Consider the following 10,929-nt stretch of genomic DNA (forward strand, 5'->3'; position numbering starts at 1 on the left):
TTGTTGACCAACCACTAAAAGTACCATGTTTCAAACATTTTTCAAAATATTTTTTTTTTGTGTTCAACAGAATAAATAAACTTAAACAAGCTTGGAACAGGTAGGCTGTGATAAATAATGACTTAATTTTGGGGTAAATGTCCCTTTCCTATCTCTTATCAGCCAGTAGAAACACATGCTCTGTGATACTGAAGCTCTGTTCAACAGGAGCATTGAGCATCATGTCAGTGTTAGAGACAGAGGTCACAGAGGACTAGTGACTAATGGCAGCAGGGCAGATCTCAGACTAATGTTGTCCTGTGAATAATATCCTGACAGCTTCAAGGTCTGTGCAGCGGATCAGTCATCAGCGGCTGTGGTTACCAGTCAACATGTTTCCTTTCGCAAATGATCGTTTGTAAACAGAGTTGCTAGAAAATAAAGTGAGCTTCAGTGTCATAATAAAAGCGCATAGCTCTGGCTGGTGTCAGGACTGAGGCAGAGGCCAATAATTAACATGTCTTCGTAGACTTTAATAGTTGTCAGTTTAAAACACAATCTAAAACATCCGGCTGTGAATGTGACAGCATATTAATGGCTGCATTTTATAATGTTTTTATTTACTGTGAAATCACAGTTTTAATCTCACTTTTAATCTCAGTTAACTTCAAAGCTATTATGGTAGATTGAAGTCTTATTTGTGACAGTCAACCAGTACTTCATAAGAAATAACAGTGAAAACATGGATCATTCATTTTTACATTATAAGCATCCCTTTAAAACATAAACAAGTGCCTAAGCCCACAACATATTTTGTCATCAGCACACAACCAGATTGTTCTATGCACTAGTATATAACTTATTTACACACTTTTGCCCATAAGATGTCAACAATGAACCAGGCCATTGTTTCAGTTGGAAACAGATTTGTTACCACACTCAAAAAAGGTTTTTGCTGTTTGTTCAAACTACTTAAATGAGTTAAACCACACAATTCTAGAATTCTTTTCGGGAAAGATGTTTTTTATGTTCGATCCACTTAAATTAGTTATATTAACTTAATCGATTTGTGTTAGGACAATGTGAATGAATTGTGTGGAACCCTGCATTTCTTTACAGTGCAAGCATTGCAAGAAAAGTATCATCGATATTGATACCAATTCTTCAATGAAAAATTGTATAGTGCTTTTTTTTAAAACCACCTTTACTATTATTATTAAATTAAATATACATCAGGCGATGCAGTGGCGCAGTAGGTAGTGCTGTCGCCTCATAGCAAGAAGGTCACTGGTTCGAGCCTTGGCTGGGTCAGTTGCCGTTTCTGTGTGGAGTTTGCATGTTCTCCCTGCATTTGCATGGGTTTCCTCCGGGTGCTCTGGTTTTCCCTACAGTCCAAATACATATGATACAGGTGAATTGGGTAAGCTAAAACTGTCCATAGTGTATTAGTGTGTGTGTGGATGTTTCCCAGAGATGTGTTGCGGCTGGAAGGGCATCCGCCGCATAAAAACGTAGTGAATAAGTTGGCGGTTCATTCCGCTTTGGCGACCCCGAATCAATAAAGGAACTAAGCCGAAAAGAAAATGAATGAAAATATACATCATTTCTTTTTACATTTATTAAAATGATAGAACGTTATTAATTGCAACAAAATTTATTATATACAATATATAACAAAAAATAACACAATGCACAAACTTTGTAGAAAAAAAAACTAAAGCTACATTACTTAATGTTTTTTTTTATGAAAATGACTGTTGATACTTTACTATTAAGCCTGTTTTTCTTTGACTGATCAGTGGTGTACTTTTTTATGACAAGTCACATGAAGCCTCACCATTATAACTCGGAGTAAAATAACTACAAATTATGCTTCTTTTTTGTTCAGTCATGATGACCACAGCCACACACTTGAGTTTTAAAACATGTGCTGGGTGTGTACTGTGCTTTTAAAGTGAAACACTGAACCATTAGCGGAATACAGCGGAAGAATATAATAGTTCCCATATTCCAGCATATGTTTTACGCAGCAAATGTCCTTCCAGCTGCAACCCATCACTGGGCAACACCCATACACTCTCATTCATGGATGGGTACATACACTACAGACAATTTTAGCTTACCTAATTCCCCTATAGCGCATGTCTTTGGACTTGTGGGGAAAACCGGAGCATGCGAAGGAAAAATCCACACGAATGCGGGGAGAACATGAAAACCCCACACAAAAATGCCAACTAACCCAGCTGAGGCTTAAACCAGTGACCTTTTGCGGTGGGGCGACAGCACTTCCTACTGCGCCACCATGTCACCACCACTATCATTATTAACATTATTAAGATGTTAAAATCAGTGATCACTCATTAAGAAAAAATACTATTTAAGGATCGATCCTTTTGATACATTGGCAGTATCAACAATATCGATACTTTAGGATCGATCACCTCTCCCCAACAATACAGAAAAGACAACTAAAGATCACAAAAATAATAGACACTGGTGTTGACAAATGTTCAAACGATGTCCACTTTTTATAATGAGTTAGAAAACTTTCTTCAAACTTTTACAATATATACACTTACTGGCCACTTTATTAGGTACACCTGTCCAACTGCTCGTTATTGCAAATTTCTAATCAGCCAATCTCATGGGGGCAACATGGCATGTAGACATGGACAAGACGATCTGCTGCAGTTCAAACTGAGTATCAGAATGGGGAGGAAAGGGGATATAAGTGACTTTAAATGTTGCAGGGTTGTTGGTACAAGACAAGCTGGTCTGAGTATTTCAGAAACTGCTGATCTACTGGGATTTTCATGCACAACCATCTCTAGGGTTTAGAGAATGGTCTAAAAAAATGAAAATATCCAGTAAGTGGCAGTTCTGTGGGTTCAAAGGCCATGTTGATGCCAAAGGTCAGAGGAGAATGGCCAGACTAGTTCCAGCTGATAGAAAGGCAACAGTAAGTCAAATAACCACTCGTTACAACCAAGGTATGCAGAAGAGCATCCCTGAACAAACAACACGTCCAGCCTTGAGGCAGATGGGCTACAGCAGCAGAATATCACACCGGGTGCCACTCCTGTCATCTAAGATCAGTAAACTGAGGCTACAGTTTGCACAGACTCACCAAAATTTGACAATAGAAGAGTGGAGAAACGTTGCCTGGTCTGATGAGTCTTGTTTTCTGTTGCAACATTTGGATGGTGGTCAGAATTTGGTGTCAATAACATGAAAGCATGGATCCATCCTGCAGTGTATCAACGATTCAAGCTGCTGCTGGTGGTGTAATGGCGTGGGGATATTTTCTTGGCACACTTTTAGCCCATTTGTACCAATTGAGCATCATGTCAATGCCACAGCCTACCTGAGGATTGTAGTTGACCATGTCCATCCCTTTATGACCAGTGTGCCCATCTTCTGATGGCTACTTCCAGCAGGATAATGCACCATGTCATAAAGCACAAACCATCTCAGATTGGTTTCTTGAAAATGACAATGAGTTCACTGTGCTCAAATGTCCTCCACAGTCACCAGATCCTCAATCCAATAGAACACCTTTGGGATGTGGTGAAACGGGAGATACACATCATAGGTGTGCAGCCGACAAATCTGCAGCAATTGTGTGAAATAATCTCTGAGGATTATTTCCAGTACCTTGTTGAAGCTATGCCACAGAGGATTAAGGCAGTTCTGAAGGCAAAAGGGGGTCCAACCTAGTGCTAGTTAGGTGTACCTCATAAAGTGTTGGCGGTGTACTTTATAACACTGTTTAAAATGAGTGATTTAAGTGCACGTGTGTTAAGTGTTTGTGTTTGTGCACGCTGCTTTGACTTTTATGTGTTGCCCACTACTGTAATATATCTTCTAGGTGAAAATGACCTTATTTGCAGTTTGATTAAAATTCATAGGAACATAGTAATATTCTGTAAGATATGAAGTCATATAAATTGCTTGCAGTGTCTTACAGTACACAGCAAGTGAAAATGAGAGAAGCTAGATTCACACTTGTGCCGTTGTGCAGCTATCCCACACAAACTGTGAGTTTGCTCTGGATATAGTTACATCTCCCACACAGCCTCGCGCTCCACTGCATCAGATGACCTGGCTGTTAAAAGCAATGAAAGCGAACATGTCATCGCTCCTATTCTTCAGTGAGACTGCACGTTCTCACTGCTAGAGAGAAAATCACCCAAAGAACCCATTGCTTGTTGTATCATCTTCAGATCTTATGAAATACTCCTGCTGTTTTATTTCTTGCGTGCAAGCGTTCAGCCATAGAGAAAAACAAGCAGGCTTGATATCATCCTCAGAACTCATTTACTTTGCTTTCTTATTTCTTTGTATTTTCTGCTCATTTAAATGCCTTTTTCCGCCGTTAGGTTCCTCAGTGTAAACTCTAATCGCACTCTTATTAACATCTACTCACATACAAATATATCATTTACATTCCTATAATGGCAGTTGATTATATTTCTCTGCACAGCTGATATTCCTCTTGGTGGATTTCATAATGATGTGCAGTAGATATGCCCGAGTCTTATATGCCCTTGATTCAGTGTCATTAACACACAGCAGTAAATCAGCAGGGTGTGTGTGTGTTTTTTGACTGCTGACAATCAGCCTCCTGTCTTGGTCAAACTGTGGCATAAATAAAAAAGAGCTATTTTAGGTCGTCTCATAAGCCCCCTGCCATTTCCTTTCCATCTGTAAATTCAAAAGTCTTGAAATGAGTCCAGGGATTCCATTTGGGCAGGCTGATCTGAATGGTCATACAGTGCAATTGCCCAGTCCAGTTTGATGTAGACTAATAAAGCTGGACTATTATAGTCATTACGCTGTTTTCTAAGTTATATATTTAGTCCAGTGATGTAATATAATGTCAGATAATCAGACAACATAAACTTGTAGTAAATGGCTTATAGTGGAGAGCACAATACTGGAAAAACTGGATATCGCAATATTTTATTTTTCTTGCGAATAAATATTGCGACTTGAATGCATTTTCACAAGATGGCCTTTGCTTTGTTTCTTTTAAGTCAAAATATCTTTGTCGAAATGTTGTTTTGTTTTCACCTTTAGAATAAATTTTTCCAACAAACAAGCCAAATTATCTGTGAATGGGGTAAATTAAATAATCTTGTATTTGCTTTGAAATGTAGATATTTGAACAACAACAACAACAACAACAACAACAACAACAACATCAACAACAACAACAACAACAACAAAAAACAAGACAAAGATTTTACTTTTTTTTCCTGCATAAATAATTCCATATTTAATCTTTGTTATACTTCCAAACATCATTGTGATTCTACAAACCAGATTTGTTCAGTGGTTCCTGGTCAACGAGAATTCAGGCTCAACATTGCATATTTTATGATGTGACAATTGCGGATCGATTTTGAAAAGATATATTGTGCAGCCCTAGCTCGCAGCAAAGAGTGTGAGTGGTACAGACCCTTTTGTAAGGGTAAATAGCACAACAGTGCAGTACTAAAAGGGTGGAGCAAGACTCGCTGCTGAATGCTATTGGTTTACTGAGATTTGTCTCCTGAGCGTGCAACAAGCCAAGGAAACAACAACATTGAAAGTGCAATTTTTAAATACACAGCTGCGATATCACATAATAAAATAACAGTGCAGCAATTAAACATACAAGCTAGTTTTCTTGTGAAAAACAGCCACATGCAAATAAGCTAGAATAGGATCTGTGGAAGAATGGAGATTTGTCCTCCATTGTTGTTTACAGGACCATTGACATGTTGCATCTAAAATGTACACACGTAGTCAGTGAATGCACTTGTTAGTTCTGAAAGAGTAAAGTGCACCACACTGCCTTTTTATTGACTTTAGTAAGGAGGAGTGACTTCTGCCTTTTATGTTATTAGACAACCACTCTATCAATGGTTTTTATGCTTGAATAAATGACATTGGGACTTCATGCGATACTCACTGCATTCCTCTGTAATTGTAGTGTATTCTGTGGCTTTGTCTGTGTTTGTTTAAAGTGCCATGTATAGGTGTTTCACTCATATTACACCATGTTAACCCAGTTTTCCGGTTTCAATCTGGATGTAGAGATTTCTTGAAAATGATACGTGTATAAATTAAAAAATGGTAGAATACACAAAATAAAAATTGATTGTTGCCATCTAGATGTAGCATTAGTCAGGCAGGTACAGTGGCTGAGTGGTTAGCACTGTTGACTCACAGCAAGAAGATCGCTGGTTCGAGTTCTGGCTGGGCTAGTTGACATTTCTGTCTGGGGTTTGCATGTTCTCACCGTGTTGGCGTGGATTTCCTCTGGGTGCTCCAGTTTCCCCTACAGTCCAAAGACATGCGGTATGGGTAAATTGATTAAACTAAATTGTCTGTAGCGTATAAGTGTGTGCAAATAAGTGTGTATGGGTTTTTCCCAGTACTGGGTTGCGGCTGGAAGGGCATAAAACATATGTTGGCATAGTTGGGGATTCATTCTGCTGTGTCAACTTCTGAAATAGACACTAAGCCAAAGGAAAATGAATGAATGAAAGAGTACAAGCAATAAATTGTTGGCTGCAGTTTACTTGTTGGCCACTGGTGTTGCTAAATCTAACTTTTCTGAATTGTACACATAACCCCATAATCAAAACTGTACTAAAAACTAAACTGTACTTTGTGCTTCTTACACAGGTATAGATGGTATGGAGTGCTCTTTGCCCACGGATGGACGCCGCGTGCCTCTAAGCCAGCTCTCCCAGGACAGTTTTCGGGAGTGCCAGATCACCCTCACTCTCACCGATTTCCTCATCATCATCTTCTCGGGCATCTCCGTCTCTGTGGCCGCCATCATGGCCAGCTTCTTCCTGGCATCCACCGTCCACTGTTTCCAGCGCTGGAGCAAGGGCACTAAAGGAGACGAGGAGGAAAGTGAAGAATGAGGCATGAGAATGACCTTCAGTGTGATTCAGAGCTGCCAGATCTTGACACGAGTTCAACAAACAGCACGAGTGAACGTACACCAGGTAGAACTTGAGCAGAAATAGCCCGAGTGCTAATAAATATGGACGCGGTTCCCTCACAATCAAAGGATAGCAAGCCTTAGTATGCACAACTTCCAGGGATTTACGTGTTAAAGGAAATTCCTCGAGATCTTGTCCTGCAGTATAGAGTTCTCAGTGTTGTTGTCTGTAGAGTTTCTTCCTTTGTGTAGTCAATATAAAGTTAGCGAATTAAACCGTGCTACTTGTTGATTGTGCCAAATTAGCACAGGTAGGCAGCGATGGTTCAGACGAGCGCTGATGATGAAGAACAGCTATATGAAGTCATGCAAGGTGAGTCAGAAGTCAAACGATTCAGCTTTATCCAGCCAAGTGTACGAGACGGAAGCCATTTTCCTTCCATTTTAACAGGAATATGAGCTAAGAGAGATTTCAGAAAGCCTCGCCTGAGATTAAAAGTTTAGAATAGAGCTTCTTGTGAACAGTCGTGTCAAATGCCGCACTTTAAAATGGTCCTACCTAAGTTAGACTGGCCCTCAAACCACTAGGTTACACTGGTTCTGTCCAGATCTGCCAAAGAACGCTTCGACTGAGGGTTTTCAAATATAGATTTATTTTTCTTTAAAGAAAGTCTGTGATCTTAGCAAAGATTGCATTTATTTCGTGTAATTATGGTAATACTCACATATTTACCCTTAATGTGACTAAAGACAATATCTATGAGATGGAAATAACTACATACTACAGATGTCATTGTATTACTCATGTCTTAAAGGTGTATTTGAATAAGATATACAGTAGGCCCAAAATATATTTTGACATTGGAAGTCAAGTGTGCGCATTGCCATTGTCAATACGTAACAAAAAATCAACACATTAAAGGTGCTGTATGTAAGTTTTTGACTCTTGACGCATAAAACGCCACAATATGTTTGAAGATATTTAAAAAAACATGCCAAGTTAACATACTTGTTTATCTGAAAAGCAATGCTGAAGTCATTTGTCTGTTACGTTCCGAAACGGAGCCTTTTTTTTGTTTGGGGGGGGGGGGGGGGGGGGGTTAAACCTGCCCACTGCCACTTTAGCCAATCGTATTTCAGCACCCGGGGTTCTCTCGATGAAAAACAAAATATGACATGTAGACGCATGAGATGCAGATTCAGAGTTCCACATTAGGTTATTAATTAGCAAATAATATAAATATTACGATCGTAAACATGTTACATTGTAACCCCGTATACACTCACAAAATGGTAAGGTTTATAATTTAAAGAATACATATCAAACCACTTTAATATTATTAAATGTGTGTGTTAGTTTTGAGTCACAGATCTGATATTTTCAAGATCTGAGTTGAACTATCTGCTGCTGCTTTCAGTAGTATAGCAATAAATGTCATGTACAATGGCATTCAAACACACATTGTTAGCATTTGACCCTGAATAAAGCACATGAGGTGTACCTGAGGTGATCATTGTCAGTTTTCTGTTGTTCACAAGCTGTTTCTAATATATCAATTTGAGCTGTTATTTAGAACTAAAACTCATTCTAATATGGAGAATATTCCTTCTATCGCATGTCATTGCTATTACATAGAACACGATTTAAGACTTATCCTTATTTAGACTGTCCTGTTGGTCCTCAATCTGGCAACCTGCGCTTGTGTTTGTTTTGATCCGGAAATGCAATACCAAGCTCAACCACTGGGATTCAAGCTTACATACTGCACCTTTAAATGAAAATGAAATCAACTTAGCTACATAATTGTAACAACAACAAGTTGTTCTCATTGCTGAATTTGTAAGTATGACTTTAATGTCCAAATATATTATTGAGGTCGCTGTATATTTATGTGTCTTCAGATTGCTGTCTAGTGTCGACTAAAAATAATACAGTGTATAACTAAATGGTATACATTTCTGTTCATAATGTCAATCCCATCAATTCTGTTTATTCCATGAACATAATTCTGTCAGTTGACAAAATAGTGTGGGAAACAATATTCGAATGTCACAAAAAGACATTTGATTGTTTTTGGTTTCCTTTACCAAAGCTTGTCAGTATTGCTTCTTTCATATCCTTATTTGAAAGGGCTTCATTCTTAATTATAATTAATTTGTTAAAATATTTGGCACAATTTTAGCAATTATATGCCATTATTTTTAAACATCCTCCTTTCCAGATCCTCTAGATGTGCTATTTTGAGAATATAAAGCTTCCTTTTTTCTTAGACAGGTATCACAACTTCATTTTTGCAGTGCATGAATAATTAAATGGATGTGTGAAATGAAGCAGACAGTGCGCTAGCCTTCAGACATGTTGGGGATGGAGAAAGAAAAAGCATCAGGATTGGAAAGCTGTCTTATTTTATAATCATTTTATTCTACTCACGTATCCTCAGCCATCGTATTTTGTTGGATGTAAGAAGCACGAGCGCATATTAATGTAATGTAAATGTTGTAGTGTCAGGACACGGTTGACCCATATGCACAATCTAATCTTTCAAAGCTAGACTGTAGCATGGTATCATCAGCAGAACTCAAATATTTGCAGCTATAATATTTGTCATATTGAATGACTTCATATGTTTTTTTCCCTCTTCAAATAGCTGTTCATGCAACCAAAAAATCCAATACATTTATCAATATGCGTGTATTTGCAAGTGAAAATGAGGTATTATCTTTAACTATTCTAATTATAATCGAATGTTATAGACATTTACTATGCCATGATTATAGTGTTGTTAAGGAATGATGTCAGTTATAGGATGATCTCAGCAGGGTTTCCTGCAGGAATTTCCAATGGGTTTTCTTTTATTAGATTTTTAGTTTTCTGCACAATGAAGTAAATTCAAAATTATAATGAAATTAAAAACAAAACATTTTTGTTCCACAATATAAACTATACACAGTTTGAACAGTGGTTCCCATGGACCCTTTTTCACGTTTTCAGGTTTCTCAGTAGCAGAAGCCATCATAGCTGAACAGTAGTTGAGTGTAGTATATATATATATATATATATATATATATATATATATATATATATATATATATATATATATATATATATATATATATATATATATAATTATTTATTTTTTTTAACAATCCCATTAACTGAAATAATTATAGATGAAGTCCACAATTGTGTCATCAGGACTGTCAGAAAAAAAAAAAAAAAAAAGATAATGTGAGACTAATAGCGGCAGCTGGAAGAGAGAGAAAAAAAAAATACTGTCCAGCCCCATAGATTGCAAGCAGTAATTAGTTTTTTTGTAATTGGAGGCAAACATGATAAAATACATATACGAATACATATTTAAAAAATCTAAATCATAAAAACTTTTAAGGATTTCAGATGCTGATGACGTTAAACATACAATCTTATGAAAAGGGTCCATTTCCACCATAGGATAAAAAAATCACTATTCTGACATTTTTCCTCCATATAATACTGAGTTTATATATTATGATTCTTCAATTTATATTGGAGTTCAAAGATGAAAACAAGGGATAAACAAATTAGAGGAAAAAATGTCAGATTTAGGAGATGCACTCCTAAAAAGGATGGTCCTAAATTGGCCTTTCATGAAGAACTATTAAAAACCTAGAACAAAAAACTTAATGAACGGTTCTTTAGAATATTAAATGGTTCTTCACACTAAGTAATAACAACTGTTTATCAAAAGTTCCTTTTTGAACCCAAAATTAGTTTTTATGGCAAAAAACAACAACTTTTATTTATGAGAGCATCAACTTTATTTAATTACAAGGAAAAAACATCAGAATACCAAGTTTACGTGTGTCATAGAATTTAAATTCTGACTTTTTTGTTCAGACTTCTGATTTATGAAACCAAACTTAGTTGCTTTATTTAATCCAGTACTTTCTTAGGTAAGCACAATGTAAATTAACATTTAATCAATTTCTTGCAGTCGCTAGTTTATAGGCTTTTTTGCAAATCTGAC

At 37.0% G+C, this 10,929-nt stretch overlaps 1 protein-coding gene across 4 annotated transcripts in view; it reads left to right on the forward strand.

Moving 5' to 3' along the window:
- The window catches only part of lrrc38b (leucine rich repeat containing 38b), a 76,867-nt gene extending 69,656 nt beyond the window's left edge, over positions 1 to 7,211 (forward strand). For all 4 annotated transcript variants that reach the window (XM_073916820.1, XM_073916822.1, XM_073916821.1 and 1 more), the window contains one exon: positions 6,655 to 7,211. In XM_073916820.1, the coding sequence (XP_073772921.1) occupies positions 6,655 to 6,902 (248 nt within the window). In that variant the 3' untranslated portion in view covers positions 6,903 to 7,211. The remainder of the gene's footprint in view (positions 1 to 6,654) is intronic.
- The last annotated feature ends 3,718 nt before the right edge of the window (positions 7,212 to 10,929 follow it).

The sequence above is a fragment of the Danio rerio genome, chromosome 11, assembly GCF_049306965.1.
Source record: "Danio rerio strain Tuebingen ecotype United States chromosome 11, GRCz12tu, whole genome shotgun sequence".
NCBI classification, from domain to species: domain Eukaryota; kingdom Metazoa; phylum Chordata; class Actinopteri; order Cypriniformes; family Danionidae; genus Danio; species Danio rerio.